This window comes from Marmota marmota, unplaced genomic scaffold (assembly GCF_001458135.2).
Source record: "Marmota marmota marmota unplaced genomic scaffold, marMar, whole genome shotgun sequence".
Taxonomy (NCBI): domain Eukaryota; kingdom Metazoa; phylum Chordata; class Mammalia; order Rodentia; family Sciuridae; genus Marmota; species Marmota marmota.
In genome coordinates, this window is record NW_026000026.1 from 74,417,145 (window position 1) to 74,442,193 (window position 25,049).

At 33.6% G+C, this 25,049-nt stretch overlaps 1 protein-coding gene and 1 long non-coding RNA gene across 5 annotated transcripts in view; one reads left to right on the forward strand and one right to left on the reverse strand.

Annotated features, from left to right (window-relative positions):
- Window positions 1–209: 209 nt before the first annotated feature.
- Window positions 210–25,049, reverse strand: part of Nr3c1 (nuclear receptor subfamily 3 group C member 1) — a 100,673-nt gene continuing 75,833 nt past the window's right edge. For all 4 annotated transcript variants that reach the window (XM_048811736.1, XM_048811735.1, XM_015485722.2 and 1 more), the window contains exons 4-9: window positions 22,076–22,192; window positions 16,632–16,910; window positions 15,300–15,444; window positions 10,992–11,122; window positions 4,982–5,139; window positions 210–4,437 (exon numbers count right to left, since the gene is read on the reverse strand). In XM_048811736.1, coding sequence (XP_048667693.1) covers window positions 4,285–4,437; window positions 4,982–5,139; window positions 10,992–11,122; window positions 15,300–15,444; window positions 16,632–16,910; window positions 22,076–22,192 — 983 coding nt within the window. In that variant the 3' untranslated portion in view covers window positions 210–4,284. The remainder of the gene's footprint in view (window positions 4,438–4,981; window positions 5,140–10,991; window positions 11,123–15,299; window positions 15,445–16,631; window positions 16,911–22,075; window positions 22,193–25,049) is intronic.
- The window catches only part of LOC125619116, a 17,545-nt gene continuing 13,741 nt past the window's right edge, over window positions 21,246–25,049 (forward strand). Inside the window, exon 1 of the long non-coding RNA XR_007350614.1 lies at window positions 21,246–21,302. This is a non-coding gene — a long non-coding RNA (uncharacterized LOC125619116). The remainder of the gene's footprint in view (window positions 21,303–25,049) is intronic.

Genomic DNA, 25,049 nt, shown 5'->3' on the forward strand with positions numbered 1-25,049 from the left:
ATTTGAGGAATGGATGCACTAATCTTTGGGTCCTTGGCTACAGCTCATTTTCAATTTGTTGTATTCACATGCATACATTGCCACATTGACATTTACATATCCACTTTATCATCTCACTGTTCCTGAAGTGGTAACGACCTTCAGTAGAACAAAGAGGGGATAAAATAGGAAAATTGGAGTTCTACAAAAGCATGGTGGGAGTCACATGATAAAAAGCAGATTTTCTTTATTATGATGTTTCTCCATATTTGGCATTGCTGTAAATGACTAACTAACATTTACTGCCAATTCAGTACAAATGTGTGGTGTGATAATACCAGAACAGCGAATTTAAATGAAAAATAAAAGTTAAACATTTCCACACAAAATATTACAGTCTGACATTTCACTGCATAGGTAAAAAGACATTTTTTAAACTACAGATTATTATTCCGCATGAATAGAAAACTACAACTTTTATTTTTTAAACAGGAGTCACTGGTTTTAATTTTTACACATTTTAAAATTACTGTGATAAAAAATAATGAAAAAGCTTCTTAATAATGCCATACACAGTATAATATAGATTTGTCCCCATTATATAGCATTTGTTTAATATACAAAATAGAATATTGACACACTTGAATCTATATGTAGTTAAGCAAGTTATTTTAGGAGGGTATTTTCATACAGCCTTTCATCAGAAAATAAAATCCTTCTTTCAGACATTTTCTAGAGAGAAGCTAATCCTTTCCTGAAAACCTAGTCACTAATCCTTAGACCAGGTTGATTGAAAATAAAACTTCTATCTAAAGTGGTTTAAAGTGTTTCCATACACTTTTATTTCCTCTTCCCTCACTGAAACCAGGCACATAAAAACACATTCATCTACAGCTACATTTGTTGGGGTGACCAACCAAGATCAAAAATCTCACTGATGGCTACCATGATTATTGGATTTTGACAAATCAAAGTATAAAAATATTGTTCATTTCACGGAGATGTAGTTTTTTAAATATATTTAAAAGGGAACTAAAATAAGACTTAAGTAAAATTGGAATTGTTCCTCCCCTCCCCTTTCTCTCCCTCATTGTCCCCGCCCTCCCAAATTCTGAAGTGAGGCTTTCTTTTATGTGCTTGCCCAGAGTCTTATCCTATGTTCATTATTATGCTCTTTGAAGACACTAACCAATCATGCTAGCTCTCCTTTTGGAGTGGTGAAGTTACCCTCCCCCCCAAGAGAAGGCAGGTGAGCTCCTTCAGGCTACCCTTCCCCAATTTTATACAGATGGGTGTGTGTGTGAGAGTGTGTGTGTATCCCCGAGGCTCAAGTCCTTCTCCTCAGTTCTGATTGTATAGTATCCCACAGTAATGCCTAAAAAACACTGAGAGGATCACTTTTTTCTACCAGTAATTAAAAGTATTTTTCAGGATTTGTTATGAGTCATCTAGGCATGCCACAGACTCTTACTGAAAGTCACTATAAACCTTAATAGTTACGGATGGCAAAAATGACACGCTGTAGAAAATGAAGCTGCTTTCAAACAGCACTCTTCTTTTCACTTAAGTCTATTATGCTTAAAATTCAGATAATTCTTCTTTCCCATGTATTCTACGAGCATAACTTCTTTTTCCATTTAATGTAAAGCCTTCTATACTTGTTTTATGAATATCAGTTGGCTTTTTGTTGACAATAAAGTGCACGTATTCTGTTTTTTTAAATTCTGAGCTCTGTTTTTTTGAAAGCCAAAGTGATTATGACTGAAGTAGGATTAATGTGTGATGTGCTTTCTGGTTTTAACCATAACATACTATAAATGAATAATAATCTACTTTTGAGAATCTCTTTTTGAAACTTAACACTGTCATTGATAATATTCAAGTGGTATTTCTTAGGCACCATAAATTTCACATCCAGTTGGGTTACAAACCATATCTTAAGAACTTTGAGATCAATTTAAATCATTACTAAAGGAACATTCCCTTTTAGAGAGCATTCAAAAAAGCAAAGGATTACATTTTTTATTAAATAATTTCTTTAAAATACTGAAAATAACAAAACATTCAAAAGCATTCAAAGAAAACATAAACATGTTCCTCATTCTACTTAGAAATGAACTCTTGTTGTAGGGTAGAAAGGAATTAGTGTATTATTGGCATCCTAGAGATTTTGCCCTATTTACATATTGCTGGTACCTCTGTGCATATTATTGCCAAACTTCTAAAGCCTCTGGTTTTATTAACCTGTTGGAGAGGCTGTATGTGAAAGTAACCCTGTTATTTAGATGGTGCCTGTTAAGTATGTAAGCACCACCTTTCTGTCCCCTGCTTACATACATCAGTGCAAAGAGATTTAGTAAACCAAACCTGCGCTGACAGACTCACTGTTGGAATGAGAAGGGTGGTCAGAATGGGAGGCCAAGGATTACTTCCCTCTGTGATCTGATTGGGTCAGAGCCTCACCCACCTTCACTTGAACATGGGGCCAGCTTTCATCTCCTTCCCCTAGATCAAATCTGTTTGGTGTCTGAGACCACTGCTGCCTGTATGAATGCTTGTACACACTATAAATCATATAGGTTATCCATCAACATTTCTTTGACCCCTACAAAAAATATATAACATGTCGTGATAAAACAATCTCATCTAAAAATCATTCTTATTTTACACTATACAAGCTATTGTACAATCATTTTAATAAATTGCATGTAAAGCTGCAGTAGCCCTTCCCTTCCCAGATTAGTGAATACCAATATGATATATATCTGAAACTATAACTAAATATAAAAATATATTAGAAGTTTCATATTTTTAATATTAGATTTTCAGTTTTCTATTACACAAATAATTTGGCCACCTTGAATAGAACTCAGATTTCTTGTGGCTTAGTAAATATGTTATGTTTTGAGTTTACATAAAGTTGGTAAGGTGCACACAGAAAGGGCTACTACAGCTTCTGTTTTGTTTAAAATGACAATTCTCAACAGTGAAGAAATTCACAAGACTTGTGTTAAATTCTATGGCACACGTAGGGATGTGAAATTATACAAACATTGATAATCTGACATTCAGTTCTAAATCACAAAAATCAGTAGCTGAGCTTTCCTGTATTACCAGGAAAGATAGACCAATTGGTGACAGATGGGAATGTGAAAATGGGTATCTAGCCACTTTTGCCATACTGGAGATTAAGTTTTTGGGTAAAGTTTAATGAGAGAAAATTACTTGGTCTGATTAAAAATCTCTTAGCTGTGTTACAACTGTTATCTGGAATTATAACTTTTAAGAAGTTATTCAAACTACTACAAAAGGTCCTGAAAGAGAATTAGATTATCAATTTTCTTGCCACCTAACCATTGCAGAGACAGGGCATAAGGTACAAAGAGGGCCTCTTGGTAGTTATTACTTTTTAAAATTAGTCTTTTGCAGCCATCATCCACAGTTTACCCAGTAGGTCACTGGACTTAGGTGCTCTATACCAGTTAGGACGGTTAATTTTCACAACCTATATAGTTCTCCACTGAAGCAGATATATACAAAATATGAGCTTTTTTTGACAAGAATACTGGAGATTTGAGTCAATTTTTGTGGTCTTCTGATAGCTAAGTGCCATCAGGTTAGAAGCACCAACCCATTTTCACACAGAAGATTAATGTTTAGAGTTTATTTAGGAAAGCTATGAACTAGCTGCCCATCTTAAACAGCTGTACAATAACTTGAATACAAAAATTATGTAAGAAAAAAATGAGCAAGCGTAGTTTACTGAATATAAAGGAAATTGTTAAAACTAGACAGTAATAGCTATAAAAGGCACAACTTCCCTTTTCTGATATACACTTGTAAACTTTTTTCAGGTTTCCATGCATAAATCAAAAATGCTATCCTAACTATACCTGGGGAAATACATCAACAAAAAGTCTAGAAATTTATCCAGCCAACTGAAAAGTATGAGCATGAAGTTCATCACAGGGACTTTGGGCACTGGTGGTTTAGGTGCCATCCTTTTCTGACAGTAGAGATTGCCCTTACATTATTGTTTCTAATTTCTGGGATATACCACCTGGTAAGTTTGACTGTCTACTTTCCCATCACTTAAAAAGTGATGACTCAACTGCTTCTGTTGCCAAGTCTTGGCCCTCTATAAACCACATGTAGTGCGTATTTATAAGGAAAAAAAGAAAACCGACAAAAACAAAAAAACAAAAACGAAAAAAACAACAAAACATCTACAGGACAGATTGGTAATTTGTACAAGAAAAGCTATAAATTCAACTTTCTTTAAGGCAACCTTTCTTAGTAAGGCAGTCACTTTTGATGAAAGAGAAGTTTTTTGATATTTCCATTTGAATATTTTGGTATCTGATTGGTGATGATTTCAGCTAACATCTCTGGGAATTCAATACTCATGGTCTTATCCAAAAATGTTTGGAAGCAATAGTTCAGGAGATTTTCAACCACCTGAAAGAAAAGAATGATTAGGCTTTAAAAGTGAACATTTCACACTCACTGGTCTTTTTTTATTTTTTAATATCTGACCCGAAGTATATGAATCTCTACTGGAATTCTACAGGTGAAAAGAAGTTTAGTGAAGTAAAATAAATATTTAAGTACTAAAGGCTTTTTAAATTCCTTAAATTATATGTAGAATTATATGGAATTAAGTATTTTATGATGAACTGCAGTATCATAAATATATAGAAGTCATATTTTCCCAATTTAATAGCTCATTCATATAAAAACGGAATTTCACCTTTTAAAACAGTGCTGTTAAAAGTCTGTTACAGCATGGTGATATTTTTAATACAAGATTAAAATAACATTTCATAATTGGACTTAGGTAAAAAGTATGCAAAATCAAAGTTCACAAATTGAACTCAAAACATCACCAAAATCTACAAACTGGGGTTGAAGTGGATTAATGTGTAAAACTATATACATTAATCAAACATACTTATGTTCCACAGAATTATTGTTATAGTTGACTTTATTGTTTGATACTTACTTCATGCATGGAGTCCAAAAGTTTTGTCAGTTGATAAAACCTTTGCCAGTTCTGACTGGAGTTTCCTTCCCTTTTGACAATGGCTTTTCCTAGCTCTTTGATGTAGGTCATTCTGATTTCATCAAACAGTTCTTGGCTCTTCAAACCTTCTTTAGGAACTAAAAAGTTAAGATGCAGTTAATTCAAGAATTTCATTGATATAACTTTTCATATACCAAACTGGACATTTAACATCATGGTTTGCATTTTCTAAATGCATTCTAAAATGGATGCGTTTTCCAAGGATTATGAGACTATAATCAAGGTAGAATATATGATTAGAGAATTGGAGGTCTTAACCTTGGGTTTCTAACTTACAAAATGGGGGTCATCAAATATTGTTTTGATGACAAAATAATACAGTGACCAGTTAACTTTGGCTGTCCTGCACAAAATTCTGGTTTTGCAATAGATGGCTTCAATAATGGTTATTCTTTAACTGATTTATTCCACCAGTTATATCTTAGAACATCTGCAATATTACCAGTTAATTAGAACTTAAAAATTAGATTATATTTTTCAGTGTCTAAGCATTCTGAGTTGAGAAAAAAGAAAATGATTTTTATTGTAGCCTATAGATAAGTCTTAGTAGGGAGCAAGTTATCTGCCTTTCTTTATGTACTTAAAACATGGAATCTGGATTGTAAAATTGGAATAAAAATAATTTGTAGTACATTAATCCTCAAAAATTAGTGCTAGTAAGAAGGACAATAAACAGAGGACCAGTCATGGTCACAACTCACACAAAGATGTTTATAAATTGTTTTATTTTTCAACTTATGTGCTCCTAGGATCACTGGTTCTGTGTTAACAATTGCTAGGGAGAAATATAGGATTCGGTGGCAGAAATTTAAGAAAAGCTGAATGTTTAATATAAAGGAAGATTTCTGAATTTTAGGAATTCTTGGAAATATTATGTACTCTTCATACTTCTGTTTAAGTACTGTGCTGTCAGTGATTGTGGTCATGCCATAAGGGCAGAGCTGAATAGCTGTGACAGACTGCAAAGCTGAAAATGTTTACCAACTTGCCCTTTAAAGTTTGACATCTCTTGCACTATACATAGAGTATATTCTTTCACTTCAGCCTTTATGTTTATTTACATATTGCTGTAAATATCATAAAGTTGGATTATTTTAAAAATTCAGTCTTTCAGTTAAGCTTGAAGCATTTAGTCCATTTCTACAAATAATGAAATTATTGATACATTTAAATTTATTTGCACTACCTTATGATGTGCCTTTTTTCTCCTATCTTTCATTCTTTTGTTTTTTGTTACCCCATTCCTCTTTTGCCCATAATGGTTTGGTAATCTGCATATTCTAGTTGTCCTCCTTGAAATTTAAACACTCATTTCTTAACTTATCAAATTACTCTTTGAGCTTATATGAAGTTATTGTGTATTTTAGTTCCATTTTAACCCCTAAAGATATGACATTAGTTATTTTATTTAAAAATAAATAAATGTTCTGAAAAATAATTAAAAAAAAGAACATTGATGCATTTAGACCATTTAAATTTAAAGTGATAATATAGCTGGATTAACATCTATGATGTTGGTAACTGTTCTAGTCATAATACTTTTCTTTTTTTGTTGTTTTCCTTTTTATCTTGTCTTTTTTTCTACCTTGTTTTCACTGAGCATTTCATGCTTTCATTTACTCTTCTCTCTTAGCATATCAACTATTACTCCTTTTGTTTTTAGTGGTTTCCCTAGAGTTTGCAGTATGTATTTACAATAAACTTATGTCCCTTTTTTCAATCTATACCACTTTATAGATTGTAATGCAGGTACATCTTTTTGGGGGTGGGGAGTACCGGGATTGCATTCAGGAGCACTTGACCAGAGCTACATTCCTCAGCCCTATTTTGTATTTTATTTAGAGATAGAATCTTGCTGAGTTGCTTAGCACCACCCTGTTGCTTAGGCTGGCTTTGAATTTGTGATCCTCCTGTCTCAGCCTCCTGAGCTGCTGGGATTACAGGTATGTTCCACCACGCCCGGTGCAATGCAGGTACCTCTTAACAGAGGGTTCCCAATTCTCTTTCCTAATCCACATAACTCTGCTGTTGTTCATTTCACTTATCCATCTGCTTCAGTCATCCAGTACATTTACTTTGAAGTTACCAACTAAGAAAAAAAATGTTATTTTACCTTCATTTATTCTTTGTCTCATGCTCTTCCTTCCCTATGTAAATCCATGTTCCTGACATTTTTCCTTTCTTCTTAGGAACGGCTTTTGACACTTTATGTAAAATAGGTGAATAATTCCTTTGATTTTTGTCTGAGAAAGTCTTTATTTCTTATTTGCTTCTGATGGTTAATTTTGCTGGATACCTTATACTAGGTTGGGAGGTTTTTTGTGTTTTAAAGCACTTTAATTATTTTACTGAACTCTCTTTTTGCTTGTAGGCTTTCTGATGAGAAGTCTGATTTAAGTCATAAATAAGCTGATTTTTTTTTTCTGTTATTTTTCTGCAGTTTCAGTGTAGAATATATTAAGGCGTAAATGTGTTGCTTTTTATTTTGCTTGGTGTTCTCTGCATTTCCTGGATATATTTTGGCTTCTGTCCTTAATTTTGTGTTAATCTGAGTAGGAGCTGACCTGTATTTACTGTTTGTTGTAGGTGCTAGCGTTTCAGTTCCCTTGTCTTACACCCCACCCCAGCTCCCTGAAACTTCTTTTTAACTTCTTAAATAGCTTGTCCTGAAACTCTCAGTTTCAATCCACTGTTATACTGAAGCCCTGTTGATATGGTGGTTATAAGATGTTGAGGAGGGGAAAGGTTTAAAAATACTTAAAATTAAATCTCACTCTCTTCTGCAACTAGGCTTGAATGCCTGGGCTGTACCTTTCTAAAATGTTTCTTAACCTTTTTCCATCCCCCTCCCCTCCTACAAGAGAAAGGAAGGCTAGAAGGGACTGGAATCCTTCATTTGCCTTTTTCTTCAGGCCCTGATAAAGTTGTTTTCTCAAAGGGTAGGCCTTGGTTATGGAGAACACTCTCTAGATATTTCCAGATGTTTACTTTTCCTCTTCCTACTAACAAAAAAAAAAAAAAAAAAAAGGAAATTTTCTCTCATTTTAACCATGAAGAACTGGTAGAGTTTCTGAAAATAAAACCCAAGTGTTGGGAAATCCCGTAAGACTAGATTCCCAGGAGCTTTGAACTCTCAATTTAGTCCTCATTCAGCCTCTAGCAGTTCATCAAAATTACTGTAGTCTTCCTATCATTTTGCTAGCTCTAGTGGCTCTGTTCCTAGTAAACTGACCTTGGTTAAGAGCTGAGTTTCTAAATTTGCCTGTTTGTCCAGATCTGAGGTGGTGGTTTGCCCTGTGACCTCAATTCTCTGGACCCACCCACATCCATCTATCCATCTATCTATTTATCCATCTATCTATACATGGACTTTCAGGATGTATGTTATAACTTTGTTGCAGTTTTCTTGTATATGTAATACAAACATGTACACTTTAAAAAGTTGTATTTTGGATGATGTCTTTAGCTATATATGTTGTTCAAGAGTCTAATCTGCTTTTCGACCCACATTTTGCTTTGACAGTTTCACTTATATTTCCAATCATTGTCTTTAAATGTATTAAATGTACTAATTTACAAGGTTCTAAAAATATCCTTAAAGAGAATGCTTCAGAGTAAACTTTACCTTTTGAATTTCTATCTTTACTTAGTTCTTAAGCCCAGCATTTTAGTGGAAAATTAGAATACTAGAATTAGGTACCTATCAGAATAAAAGTCTATATTATATGGTAAAGGGACCTACGATATACATAAAAAAATATCAAAAAGTTCAGTGAGTTTGATATGTATAAAATTTAGACCATTACTTTTTAAAATTGCTAGTATCCAGACATTGAACTATACCTTGTATCTATCAAAATCATGCTCAGAACTTTATGTAACTGTTCACTCAAGTTGTTTCTTTAGCAAGTATACTGTTAAAGGTAACCTTCTCTAGCAATGATCTTGTAGGTTTTTTTTTTTTTTTTTTTTTAAACACGAGGTTATGGAACATCTTCTTCCTTGGTTGAAATATTAATGTTCCTTGCAAAGATACTATGAAAGAATTTAGACTGTGTGCTTTGGAAATGGTTAGATATCATGTGCAACATCCATATCTTAAAGTTTTTTTTGGCAACTATGAGTTACCAAAATGGAATGAAGACTTTTAATAGTAATTACATATTTGCTCATTGGTATATTAAAAAAGGTATTCAGCCATTACCTTGATGTTTTATAAACATTAACCTCATATGTGATTTTTAATGAAATGGCCTAAAGTTTACAATTCTAACTGGTTCAAAGACCTCCTTTTTAAAAAAGGCTTAAGAGTTGTTTTAAGTTCATAGAAAAATTAGGTACAGAGATTTCCCATATATTCCCTGTTCTCCCCACTATCACCATCCTCTTATGAGAGGGGTATATTTGTCATGTAGTTAATGAACCTACATTGGCATATCATCACCCACAGTTTACATTTGGGTTCACTCTGGGTGTTGGGTGTTTTGTGGATTTGTGGCTTTATATTTTGTATAATGACACGTATCCATCACTATAGTATCATATAGAGAATTTTCATTGCCTTGGAAATCTTGAGTTCTTCCTGTTCATCCCTACCTCCCTCCTAACTCCTGGTTTTAATTTTTTCATAGTTTTACTTTTTACAGAATGTCACATAGTTGGAATCATACAGTATGTAGCCTTTTTACATTTGCTTTTTTTAACTTAGTAATGCACATTTCAGGTTCCTCTGTCTTTTTAAGTGCTGAATAATGTTTCCAGTGACTGGATGTACCAGTTTTTTCATTCACCTAATGAAGGACATCTTAGTCACTTGCAAGTTTTTGCAATTAGTAATAAAGTTGTATTAAACATCCATGTGGTTGTTTTTGTGTGAACATAAGTTTTCAACTCCTTTGGGTAAATACTGAGGGTTGTAATTGCTAGATCATGTGGTAAGAGTTTAGTTTTGTAAGACATCACCAACTGTCTTCCAAAATGGCTATACTATTTTGCATTCCCACTAGCAATGAATGACAGTTCTTGTTGTTCCATATTCTCTTCACCATTTGTATCTTATTGTTATTTTAATTTAATTTCCTTGAAGATAAATAATGGGTAGCAGATATTTTCATATGCTATTTGCCATATTTGTTTTCTTTATTATATCTTAATTAGATTAAGACCTTTTAGTATCTATCATATATCTTCTTTAGTGAGGTGCCTGTTAAGGTCCTTGGCCCATTTTTTGAATTCTTTGTATATTTTGGATACTGGTTCTTTATCTTAGATGTAGCTAGACCTTCCTTTTATTACTTATTGAAAATTGCCACTTAAAGTACTAATAGACAAAATGATTTTTATTTTTTAAAGTTTTCTGGATTTATTCAATATCTTCGCTAGTTCAAAGTAATAAGTTTAAATGTCAGCATCCTTATCAAACTTTTAAGTTTTTTAAAAAAATAAAGTCTAGATGCTATTTTCAAAGATAGAGTAGTTCTGTCCAGCAATCCTGTTCCAGTCTGCAGTAACATCTTTTCTAGGATGTATCTTTTTCTTCTATAAATTTATATACTTGTTAATATTCATTTTGTATTTACAAATAACAGTGCAATAGAGAAATGAAAGCATTGTTGGCTTTCTTTCTCCATGTCCCATATACTGATGTTATCTAAGGTCAAAGGAAGGAAGAAAGCAGTCTGCAGAAATTCTGATCAACAGTGATCCCTGTGCAGCTTATATAACTATTTATTTTGTACCTATTTTGTCTTAACAGTCTTGGTATCACTGAATATCCCTTAAGAATTTTTACATTTATGAAAATCATCTATGTAGCAGAACATAATATAGCTATTAGCAATTCATTAAAAACCTTTGTTTCTAGATTTTCATGTTTCATGCTTTTGACATATTTAGAAGTAAATTTTAGAAGTGTATATATTCTACCAACCTGTAGAGAGAAGCAGTAAGGTTTTCATACAGAGATACTCTTCATAAGATACCTGAAGCCTTTGTAACTCAGAGGAAACATATAGCATATGTTTACATTGGTCATACATGCAGGGCAGAGTCATTCTCTCTCTGTGAGAAACAAATACGAGTGTTTGAGTGTTAGAAAGAAATAGTGCTAGTTCCAAAACAGTACTATTTAATTTGTTTTACAAAATTATAAACACATAAATGACAACATAACTATTGGCATTAGTGCTAATTCCTTAGGAAACCAGAACTTAAAAGTTGTTTCAGGTTCTAGAGTAAAGAGACTACTGAATAAATTAATTTTACATTGGAGACATTATTTTATCATGCTTTGTCATGTATTGCATTATTTACTTTAGAATTTATTAGCAGTTGCTCAGTTAAAATCAAGGATTAACACTTGAATATAGCCAGTTAGAAAACAGTTGTAGATCTTAAAAATCATAGGGTGTTTTTCACAGCATTACTTTCTAAAGACAGATGTGTGACATTGTTTATAGTTAGACAGAGACTAGACTTTCTGATACCACAAATCTTTTTTTTAATACTTATTTATTTTTTTAGTTATCGGCAGACACAACATCTTAGTTGGTATGTGGTGCTGAGGATTGAACCTGGGCCGCACACATGCCAGACGAGCGCGCTACCGCTTGAGCCACATCCCCAGCCCACCACAAATCTTTTTAACTCACAGTATCAAATCAACTCTTGATTATGATTCTCAACAGTCACTATCACATCTATGATTTTCAAATAGATCTAAGGTTTCCTGACTTTGAAATGACACTAAGAACATGAAGCTGTGCCTAGTTCATGACATTTAAAATACTTTAAGAAATTTTGTTTTTTACATTTCTATTAGAGAGTGATCTTGGGCTTAACAGAAAAAAAATAAGGTAATTATTTTTCTCTACTGAAGATATACTTTATTTCTTTGTATAATGAAATAAATTAGACATGAATTGTATGCTGCCAAAGTGATATTTCATGGTTCTTCAAATTTAAAGCTTCTTACCAATCCCCTAATAAAGCTATTTTCCTAAGAGCTGTCTTTACTCCCTTTTACTTATTCATGGTTAGATTCCTCATATAACTGAGAATGTCAACAAAATTTTAGTAAAGGAAGTAGAAAACGCATTCCTGTTGGCTGTGAAAAAAATGTACATATATACATACATTTTTCACAACATTATGACCTAAGAACAACCATGAAAGACTTTTTGATAGCTATATATATAGGGTCAGAACTTGAATGCATCCTTTCTTACACTCTAAATCTGCCTGTTGGGAGACACCAGAGTTGTATGAAAATACATTGAAGAAAAGAGAGCGGGGCCTGTCTATCTAATACATGCAGCATAAGAACACAAGAATAGTAGCTGAACAGTGAGTAAAAATAATCCTTTAACAACTCGTTAAAAATCTCTGAAAAGTTCTCTTCCATATTCTACAATGAACATGAACACGAAACTAAAGTAAATTTCTTGGGAAGTAATTTCCACTTTATGTAAGGAATTGTATGGGTCTATGACTACTTAAATCCAAATTGGAATGCCCTAAAAATAAAAACTCTGAACTAGATTACTTTAGTTTTACAAATGAAAGTGAAAATGTTGGTGTTTTATATAAATCTCTTCATGGTTTTAATTCCAATTAAATGACTTCAAACTGATTATTAGAAAGTGCCTGAAAACACTATCGGCATGATACTTTTAAAAACATGGCTGGATTCTGAACTAAGTAACAATGTTCTGACTTTTCATAAAAGCTAAATATATTTACCAGTTAATTTAAAATTGGATCAAACAACTAATCTTCTTACACTGTGATGTGGTGGTTTGAATAATCCTCTTTTTGGCAAGAGTGTCAAGGTGACTTCTTTCTCTGATACACATGCTGAGAGTATGTCTGTGAAGCTGTGGTAGAGCTACTAGCTGAGGACTAAGATATGGCCCTTCTTAGAATACAAAGCAATTAGTTGAATATAGCATATGTATTTCACATGCCTAATCATGCTGCTTCTTATTATAAAGCCTGGTTCTTCTCCTTTGTGTCTTAGCCTTATCTATCTAAAATGGACTTCTCTATAGTAAAATCTCTATCACAGTCAAATTCTGAACTTATTCTATGTATTTGATGGTTATCTTTGTCTCTTGCACTAACATAAATAACTGAAGATCAATCTTATTTTCTTGTTCTTTGCTGTAGTCACAAACTAGGTAACTTATTAGGAATATGAATATTTGTTGTTCCCCTCAAATCCATTCTGGCTGTTGTTTGGTCCTAGAATAAAACCTAAACTCTATTTTAAGACCTACAAGATTTTTGTCACTGTTCACTTCTCTAAACTCATACCTTATACTTAGTGTCCTCTCAGTTTCTCATGCCTGTCAAGCTTGTTTCAAGGTTCTTTGCATGGGCTTGAATGCCCTCTGCTCTAATATCTTCCCTGTCTCTTACCTTCTTCTCACACTATGGAATCATGGCTCTATGGAATAAATTTGGATATTTATTTGAATTCCCATATCAGAATGTTATTAGCAGGATTCTCATCTATTTTATTCACTATTATATCTACCATTCCCCTAATAGTGCCTGGAACTTGGTAAATACTCAAATACCATTGGATGAATCAGTGCTGGAAAATAAAGTATCACCAGTGGAGCAATAATACCAAGCTTAACTTAAAGAGTTTGGCTATAATTTTTGGCCTAGTTTCTATGCAGCTATCGTAGTAGCAGAGAAACCTGAAATCTCACTGTATATAATTTTCATTTATCTGTGAGGCATAAGGCCTTAGATTTACCTAGTAGTAGTATAAGGAAGAGGTGTCCTAGATCTAGGGTTACCCTATTATCTCTGGCTTCTAGCACTGTGCCTAAGAATCTCTTATTAAAATGATCTGAGGATCAGATCACCTAGTTTCTACTAAAACATTTAAAATAGATGCTTTTATTTCATTCCTATCTATTATTTTTGTACCTGGCAAACCCAACAGTGAATACTTATTATATTTTCATATACATATCTCTCTAAGCTGTCCTCCATGCTCTCAAGTCTCCTTTCTTCTTCTCTGTAAACATCTCATATTCATCCATGTTATGCAATCAAACTCCTTGCCACTCTGGACATATTCTTAATATGTCAGTTCTCAAACAACTAATGATGGATTTTCTCAAATAGAGCACAGTGGGACTAATTACTATACTAATGTGGTTTAAGATTTCATTAATTTGGGGGAGGAAGTCTTAATAGCATCCATAGTTCACAATAAAACTCTCATCTTTTTTCACATAAACTCCATTTTAATCTTATCAGACTGTGTGTGTGTGTGTGTGTGTGTGTGTGTGTGTGTAGGAACTCCTCATTTACATTCTGATAAAGGAGATAAACTATGGGCACAAAAAGTAGCAATACAAAGTAGAAAGTGAGACAGACGAGATGTGTAAGAGAGAGGTCATATTTGGTGATAAAACACCATGAGCTGATGGTATGTTTGAAATGTGTATTAGCTGATTGGAAACAGAATGTGTGAAAAACAATGGGAAAGAAAGTGAGGCCAAGTTCTCAAAAACTTGAAACCATATAGAGTATGCACTGGATTATCAGTAAGGTGGTATTGAAAACGTCTGTATATTGGAATATATATGATGTGATCAGAACTGTGCTTAAGGAAGAAAACAGTCAACACAATGAAGGATACATTGCAGTAGGGAAACTAATGAGGAAAAAACAGCAGTTAAGTAAAGGGGAATATATATCTGAAGTATTTCACAAATACAGACCCACAGGATAAGAAAATAGTTGATTAAAAAATCTTAAGGCTTGACTGGTCCTCCCTTAGTAAACACCTAAGACAAAAACCCAGTAACTTGTTCCTGTTTTCTTTTAAGCCATAGTCATTGAGTGAGTCTTGCTGTCCAAAGAGACCTCTTGTGTCTGGGTCCATACCTCACATCCTTCAGCCAGAGATGTCCTCACCTTTTAGTTGTCCCCTACTAAATTCACATGAGTTTCCCCATGTTTCTTTTCTTCTCTGGAGTAGGGATATTTAATAAAGCAATACAGAAATAATGCCACATGCACGTTTTTTGCTACTTTATGCTTGATGTGCTGCAGGCATTGATAAACAACTCTACTTCAAGTTTTCCCAGTTCCTAGATACCTGGTAGGATTGATTCTCTCCTGAATTATTACAATAGCAGTTCACAGGAAAATATCATCTGGTTAAAAATAGACTATGAATGAATACAGGGGAAATGACTCATATACAACTTACTCATTAATAATCAGATCAGGAGCAAAACATAGCAAGCTTGCACTTGATTGTCTGTATGATCTCCACCCCAGGGCAAATGCCATGAGAAACATCCATGAGTACTGCAGGAGGGTCATTTGGTCATCCAGGTGTAAGTTCCTGAATCCTGGATTAAGAGAAATAAAGATATTAGGCAACAGTCTAGTTGCCAAAAAAAAGATCATGTCTCCAGGAACTGCCTAAGAGCAATTAAGTCAATTAGCCTTGTTTAGGTCAGACCCTTAACAGATAAACGATATGAAAGCTAAGTGTATACAGCTAGCTTTTATCATCATTAAAATCCAAGCCCTGAGAACTAACTTTCTTTCTTTTTTTTTTTTTGTACAGGGGCACTTAACCACTGAGCCACATCCCCAGCCCTTTTTTGTATTTTATTTAGAGAAATGGTCTCATGGAGTTGCTTAGGTCTTCACTAAGTTGCTGAGGCTGACTTTGAACTCGTAATCCTCCTGCCTCAACCTCCCAAATGGTTAGGATTACAGGCATGTGCCACTGCACCTGGCCCTAGAACTTTTTAATGGCATTTTCTGTAAGAAAACTTCCAAGTAGCTCATTTATGTCACGTTTTACATATTTTAAATAACATGAATTAAACTATGAAACAGAAAGCTAAAGAGTCCTGGCATCAAATATTTATCAATGGATTTAATTAAAATTTTTTTCCAATTTTCACATTTCTTTCTCCCTTGATATAACAGGGATGATAGGAGGTTAGGTTAGTCATCTTTCTTCTATTGTGTGACCAACATATGGTCAATTCCTCTCTATCTGTACAGTCAGGGTTGACACTAACATTGATTTCTTCTGTTCCATGCAAAGTTCTAATAGGGAAAAAATTTTTTAAAGGGAAACTTTTAAAATTATCTTAAACATTAGATGAAGATTTATATCCAATCAGTTAATTTCATTTAGTGAAGTTAAAATCATTTTGTTTTGGTACATTTTGACAAAGTCAACACATCTGATAATTACAAACCTTACAAATAACCTGAAGAGAAATAAATGGAATTCTTAGAAAGTGTAAAAAGAATTCTGAGTAAGTCCTGTAGCTCTAGTTCTGATATTATACCATCCTATCTAAAATTGTGCTCTGGGTTAAGATCTGAAAAGCTGGAAACAGTATGAATGTTTTATTGTGGATACCCTACTTGCTCATCTGCTTTTTAGTCCTTAGAACTGAGTAGGAGCAAGATATGCCATGAGATCAAGGAGGAAGGACAAGAAAGAGCCAGAGTGGTTTTGTTCAAGAAAATAAAGATTTATACTGTAGTTCTGTCATTCTTTGCACCTTACCTGGTATTGCCTTTGCCCACTTCACTGCTGCAATCACTTGGCGCCCACCTAACATGTTGAGTGTGGTCATGATCCTCCAAGTCGAATCTGGAATAGAGCTATCATATCCTGCATATAATACCTCAGGTTCAATGACTTCCAGCAATGACACCAGGGTAGGTGTGAGTTGTGGTAATGTTGCAGGAACTATTGTTTTGTTAGCAGGATTTTCAGAAGGGTCTTGTGAGACTCCTGTAGTGGCTTGCTGAATTCCTTTTATTTTTTTCTTTGTTTTTCGAGCTGTGGGTATTGAACAAAAAATGAATTATAGGGAGATATGGGCTGCAAAGATTATTTAGAGGTATCTTCAATTTCTGAAACTATTAAGACTGAAAGAGGAGAAATAATTTATTCAGCATTTATGAAAAAATGACGTAGGAGAAAAAATTTTTTTTTTTCCTGGAAGGATCCCATTCCCATACCAATTTTCCCTATAAGTAAGCTAGTAACATTTTGTATAACTGTAATGAATAAATCTTATAACATTGCTAAAACAACCTAAACAAACCACTTCGGTAGATTTTTCCATAAATTATCTCATTTTCAAAGTTCATATAAATTATACAAGGAAAATTACTTTTATAATCAATTGAAAGAATGAACTAAATTTGTGGAAGGACCTAAGACACTGTATTTTAGGATTAACCAAAATTATGACAGTATATTTAACAAAGCCAGCTACATTGTTGTATATTTGTAGACAGATATTTAATCTAACAATAGACTTTTTCCATTTACATGATAGATACTACTTAAGACTAAAACACATAGGGAAATTAAAAGAAAATAAGGAAGATTTATACTGATAACTCTATAAATATAAACCATCCATATCACATATATTGTTTGAAAAAGTCTAATCAAATAACAAGCATGGATTCTATAGATATTTTTAGTAAACTTATTCATACTCCTGAAGTTACTTTAATAAGATAACTAAATAAGAATTACATTCTCTTATAAAATTATGAGATAGTAATTTATAGGAAAGAGGAAATGTAACTTGCCTCAGTTGTCAGGATGCAAAATATTTTGCAAAGTGAAAAAAATAAATGCAAATTAAAATAATTATTAGGTCCTCTGTCCTTAAAATGACCAAACACATGGTTTTTTTTTTTTTTTCTGCTTTTATTTGCATGCCAAACACATGGTTTATGGAAGACAAGATACTGTGCTAGGAACTATATCTTAATGTCCAATGTTAGAAAAGGAAAAAAAAAAGTCTGTTGTGTACAATGAACAATGTTATGTGGACACTGAGAGAGTTAAGAATTTTTAGTTAACATATCAAAACAGAGAAGCAGGATCATTCTATTCTAATTTAGTTTGCCAGGCTCTTGGAGGTGCTGTGTGGTATAGTAATAAAGAGTACAAATATGAAACCAGAATGTTGGACTTAAATCCTGGTTCTGCCATTTTGTAGCTGGGTATTCTGTACAAGTTACTCCCTAGTCTTTATTATCCTCATTTTGCAGGAGAGGAAACTATTAGCCCCTACACCTCACAAACCTTACAAATTTGTAGTGAGAACTAATTCAGTAAAATATCTTCCTAGGTTCCATAAGAGACACCTTATTACCTCAATTTGTAGGAGAATGTTTTTAATTCTTTTAGAGAGAGAGAGAGAGAGAGAGAATTTTTTAATATTTATTTTTGAGTTTTCAGTGGACACAATATCTTTATTTTTATGTGGTGCTGAGGATAGAACCCAGCGCCCCGTGCATGCAAGGCGAGCGTGTTACTGCTTGAGCCACATCCCCAGCCCCTGTTTTTAATTCTTTACATTCAGATAGTAAAACTCTATAAAGGAATGATGCAAATTTTAAAAAAGAAGAGCTCCTGTATGTAAGAAAACCCTTTAAATAACCAAAAGCATTTCACAGAAACCTAGATCCAAAACTATAGAATGTAATTTGTTGAGGATGTTTGAGAGAATATGGATGTCCCAAATCAATATGCTGAAATAATCCTGGTAAATATCTCAATTAACCATAACTTCAAGTAGTCTAGGATGCATATTTCTGCCCTCTACATCAGAACAAAGAAGAAAGGATAATGACAAACTGAAGGATTTTTAAAAATCATTTTCTATGATTCAGAATATAATTGGTTTAATTTCTGACTACTTATCTATAGTCCTAAGTGAGAACTTATGTTTTTGAATAAAGCTCAAAAAGTTCTAGGGACCTACGTTATGTTGAATTGACTAAAGCAAGAAGTAATACTAATACATTTTCAAGATATCTTCAGCAAAGAGTTAATTGAATAATTTAGTTAAGCAATCACTAATTTTCAAGAGTTTCATTAATGAAAGTTTATCCAAGCTTCTGACCCTTTGGAACATATAGTAGAGCAGCAGTTAACAATATATAATCTCTATATAAAAATGTTTGTGAGTCTGTGATAAGGCTACTTCCTCTTTAATAAAGGTAAAGAAATCTTAATACTTAAATATTAGGTTAAAAAAAATCTTATAATGCCATAAGCCTATTTTCTGTAAGTTCCTTTTGACTGTTTATATAAAAAATAAATCCATACTTTGGAACGATTACAATCTTAAAATGAAATGTGCATAAGACATTTAGGATCGCCATTTTAAAAACTTACGTATATTTAAATGCCAGAAACTTCAAGCAGTGAAGAAGTTTGTCTTAAAATAAATCTTGAGATTTACTTGGTATGGGCAACAGTATCAAATATGCCACTTGAAATAGTACTATGTTACATTTATGGAGAGAACTGGGCTGAGAGAGAGCTAAGTGCTTATGTCAAGTTACTCTGGGGCGTATCATTAAAATTGCTTGGCTGAAGGAAGCACTCTGGTGAACAAGAGACTATTTCTACAAGACTGAAAACGTGTGAAATACCTGACTTGATCTATTTTGTTCTTAAGTATTATAGTCTGCCAAACATTACTGACATACACATGTACTTACCTCAATAGAAGATTTGTGTATATTGGGGTTACTTGAAAACAAAAATGAGGCTTTCCCACTAAAATCACACATGGATAAACCCTGGTAACATTTATTTTTTTTAAGTTTTTCTTTCATTTTGTCTACAAATAGAATCAGAATACCAACCACATGTGCCAGCTAACATCTAGAATGTTATAAAATGACCAACTAGAACTTTGTTTTACCATGTATTACATAAAAATGGATATAAGGTTTATCCTAGACATGAGGTTCCCCTTTGAGTAGAGGAAGGCACATGAAAGAAGTTGACAAAGGTAAATTTCTCTCCACTCAGATCTTACATTAACCATTTATAAAATCATACTATTGGTTGGTTGCTAATGTAGTATTGAGAAAATGCTGCTCAGATTAAATTATATGCTTAAATTTTATTCATTCAAGAAAAAAAATTCTGCCAGTTTTTCAACAACAGACTGACTGGAAATGGCTGTAATGGTATTTTTATGATAGTCACTGTCTTGGTTGTCTTCTTGTGAGGTTAAGAGCAAAAGACACTATAAAATTATTATTTAGCTGTTTGTAAAAGGAAGGAGCAATAGGACAAATGTGACACCTCCTATTATATTCTTATAGTTAATATATCTTATTTCTTTTGAATAAAGAATTTCCTTATACTCAGGATATGGGAGAAATTCCTGAGGGAAGCATTATATGCTTAAAACTCGAGATATCTAAACTTGACATGCATTCAAGAGAGTACCTAAAAATGTTACTGAGTAAGCAACCGTTGTTCTCATGTTAGTGATATGATAGAAATGATAGAATTTTATTTGGGTTTGTCCTTTAAGCTTTTATTTTTATACATAAAATAGCTGGATGAAAACATTTAGGTCATTGCTAAAAACCAAACCTGTAAGTGTTTATTTATTTATTTAGAGAGAGAATTTTAATATTTATTTTTTAGTTTTCGGCAGACACAACATCTTTGTATGTAGTGCTGAGGATCGAACCCGGGCGGCACGCATGCCAGGCGAGTGCGCTACCACTTGAGCCACATCCCCAGCCCTTTTTTTTTTTTTTTTTTTTTTAAAAGAGAGAGGTAAGTGTATATTTAAATGGTCCAAGTATACTATCTACTTAGTAGATTAGAGTGTAGCGAAATGAAACTGGGTAAAATCTGGCAAGAGCTCTAGTATCTAAAATCTGGCCAGAGATCTGGTATCAAAAAAAGTGAGTAATAACTTGTTTTTATAATAAAAATAAACTATACTTGTGACACTGAAAGTAAACTTTTACATGAATGTTTAATCTTTGTAGCTTTTGTACACCAAGAAAAATGGGTAACTATCATTTTATTTAAAGCAATATTTAAACTTGACTGCAGAGTGCTAATGTCAAATTAAACAACCTGGTCACACTTAGCTATGTGTGTGGTGTAGGGAATTAGACTCTTTATATTTGTTAACATACAGTGTGTGCTAGATAGCACCATCAGTCTGTCTTATCCTAAAACCACTTCTTATCTGGATTAACGGTATAGTCATTTAATTGGTCTCTCAATACAAGATTATTCTTCTAAAACAAATCGATCATGTCTCTGCCCTTATTTTTCATTTAATTCCTACTCAACTTCTAGACTTAAAAACTCAATGTTATTTCTTCCAGGACACTTTCAAGGACAGAATTAGGTGATCATCTTCCCCTTGCTCCTAAGGTATTTTGTGGTATGCCATGCTATGATATTTGACTTTGAAACTTAAGTAATTGGTAAACTTGTTGAATATAGGCACTTTTATTCATTTTATGTCTAGTGACTGCCTTGTTGGTGAATACATATAGAATGAAAGTACTACTGTCACAACAAATACCAAACAACACATGAGTTATTAGATCAACAGATTCATAGAACTTGCCATTTCAACTACAGCAAAATTCCAAACACTTTTCAGAGGAACGTTTTTTAATGATGAAATCAATGTTAATTATACAACTTAGGGTTAGCAAACCTAACTTTCAAGTAAAGAAACTGAAACTATAAAACAAAAACAAAACCCATCCAATGCCCCGAGTTTTCTTTTTTTTCCCTTGCAGAGCTGTAATAAGACAAATATTTCCAAGTAATGGTGTGTTTTTAAAAGGTAAAAGAAAAATGCACATGTAAATGTATCTAGTGTAGAAACATTTCCAACCCTATGGAATAGCTGAGGCTTAAAAAAGGAATTAAGAGATATAAAAGTAAAGTTGCTTCAAGTTATGTAAGTTTCATTGTTACATAATTTCCTTTCTTAGTGTATAGCTTGGCTGTACTGAAATCAGTATATGTAACAAGAGCTGGTGAATAAATTTGATCAGAATATAATATATTCATGAAATAATTCCTGTTTTCTGGGCAATAAAATGCTAGTCAAGCACATATATACACTGAATTCACTAAATTATTATATGTGCTTACTTAATATCTTAAGTAAAATTAGCAATTTATATTACCTTCCAGGTTCATTCCAGCTTGAAGACATTTTCGATAGCGGCATGCAGGGCAGTTTTTTCTTCGAATTTTATCAATGATACAATCATTTCTTCCAGCACAAAGATAATTGTGCTGTCCTGTATAGAATAAAAGACACTGTTGAAATTCCACAGGTCTTAAAGGATATTTTTATGAGAGCCTTTTTCCATTTTTGTTTTGGGTAGAAAATGGCCAAGATCCAAAGTCATTGATTAAGAAGATAACTGTACTTGTCTACACTGACATAACTTGCTAAATTGAGAGGGCAACTAAAAAAAAAAAAAAGAAAAGAAAAGAAAAAAAGATCTTATTCAACAAATTGAAAGTAGTTTATTAAAACCTTACTGAATGTACACATATGTAAAAATGCACAAATCTGAAGTGTGCTACTAAACTGAGGTATACCTCCATGTAATTAGCTCTGAGTTTGAGAAGCAGAACTGTACCCCACACATTGTCTTCATACCCAAGTCTAATCACTGTTCACCAGAGGCAAGCATTTTTTTCTTGACAAATTGTGCTTTATATAGTATTTTTAATAGTCAGTTACAGAAGATGTCTGTAATCACTATCTTATTATGACTTCTGACCTATTGTTGAAGAGAAAACTGGTCTAAAACATACTATGGGAATCACAAAGAGAAAATGACTTGAATTCAACATTAAACCACCATGTGCAAATAAAATGTTTCCCCCTTCCCAATTTAAAACAAAGTGAAGGTTAACAGCAAGTTTACTCTTGAATGTTAAACTTGCCAGCAACTGATTAGATGAATCACACATTTAACAAACTATCTACCATAGACAGTCTTTACAGAGATCATTGTTTCATACTTATAGAAATAAAGATGCTTGAATTCACCTTTGACTTTAAGAATGTTATCAACTAAATCTTCTGGCATTCAGTGTTGAGTAATATGTTAAGAATTGTGGCTGGACACGGTGATGCTTGCCTATAATCCCACAGGCTTCAGTGACTTAGGCAGGAGGATCACAAGTTCAAAGCCAGCCTCAGCAACTTAGTGAGGTCCTACGCGACTTAGCAAGACCCTATCTCAAAATAAAAAAAATAAAAATAAAAAGGGCTATGGATGTGGCTCAGTGGTTAAATGTTCCTGGATTCAATCCCTGATACAAAATGAAAATAAAACAAAACAAAAAAGAATTGTAGTAGTTTTCTTGGCAAAAATGTTCAAGGAAAATTTAAAATATTTTATGTCTCTCCCCATCCCCTAATTAAATATTCTTGTAATACTCTTTTAATGTGGTTATTAAATGTTGAAGCAAACCAAGGGAAGTTCTGCTGGCCCAGTAAAAGTTATTCTAAACAAGACCAGCATATTTACACAGATGTAACTTAAGATCTTAAGATGTCATATATCTTATGAGGGGGGGATGGTCTTTATAAGACTCTGTAGGGATAGTTCTCAAGAATTTATCATACTCAAAGGAAAGTGAATTAAGTAATGATCAATTCACTAGGTTGAATATTACTAAATCCTGGTTTCCAGGAAAAGATCTTTTATGCCTAGGACAACCTGAGACTTGATTAGAATTTAAAAACAACAACAACAACAACAAAACCCCTCAACATTTATTTCTTCCTGATAAGATATTTAATTCCTGCTCTTTAAGAACTAGTTTTAGATATCTGCCTTAAAATCCTTTTAAACAATAGGCTACAAAGTTGAGTAATGGACAATAAGTGCTATGAATTTTTTTATTCTAAAGCTGCTCTCCAATGCCAAATGTTTTTGCTGGCTCTTTCAATTCCTTTCTGTATTCTATAACTTTCCTAGCTTCTTTATTGGGTTAGTGAGAAGCATTAATCCAATAATTCTATCTTCTAAAGAGCACAAGTAAGAACAACAAATATATAACTGAAGCATTTATGAAGTTTTACCCCCATTAAAAATATCCCTAAATTATCCTGAAGTAACTGGAAAAAACCATAGAAAAAATTACTCACTGCTAAATGCAAGAAATTTAAATGTTTTCTTTATATCCAGTTGAAATATCAGAAGATATAATTTATGCTAATAATGATTTCCTTTCCTTTTCTTTCTTTCTTTTTTTTTTTTTTGGTGGCGTTGGGGATTAGACTGATTATACATGCTAGACAAGAGCTCTACCAAGCTACACCTCCATCCCTTTTTATTTTTGAGACAGTTTGTCATTAAGTTGCTCAGGTTGGTCTTAAACTTGTGGTCTTTCTATCTCAGCCACTCAAGTAGCTGAGATTAAAGGTGTGTACCACTGAGCCTGGTTATTAATATTGATTTTTTGAAAAATATTTTTTAAAAATTGTTGATATTTTTTATTTATTTATTAATATGTGGCACTGAGAATTGAATCCAGTGCCTCACACATGCCAGGCAAGTGTGTTACTGCTGAGCCCCAGCCCTAGCCCAATACTGACTGATTTCTTTATCCTATCTATTTTGGGCATAACTAAGAATCTTAGAAAAGGCACTAATACTGAGGACAGATCCAACATGGCGGCGAGTGAGGAGCGCTTTCAGTACCTCCTCAACAACGGGGTCAGAGAGACGCATGGATACGCTTAGATTCGACCTGCTGAGAAACTCCTAGCAAAATACCACTAAAGAGAGACCGGCCAGGAATTGGAAGGATTTTTGGAGGTGACAGTTTGCCCTAGACGAGTGAATCTCCGCCACACAGCGCAGAGGTCATACCCGCCAGCCGCTGCCCGCGCGACTCGGTGACTGTCGGCTGCCTGCACGCGGCCCCCGCATCAGGGCGGATAGCCTCCAAGGCACAGCGCAGCAGGAGCGGTGCAGGGACTCTAGGAAGAGGTCTCTCGCCAAGCCTTCATGAAATAGCGAACCGGGAGCTGAAACCAACCAGAGACAGACCAGTCCCACCCCTCCCTTCGGACACTCCGGCAAGGAGCCTGGGGCCCGCCATAGCAGAGAGGTGACATCACCAGAGTTC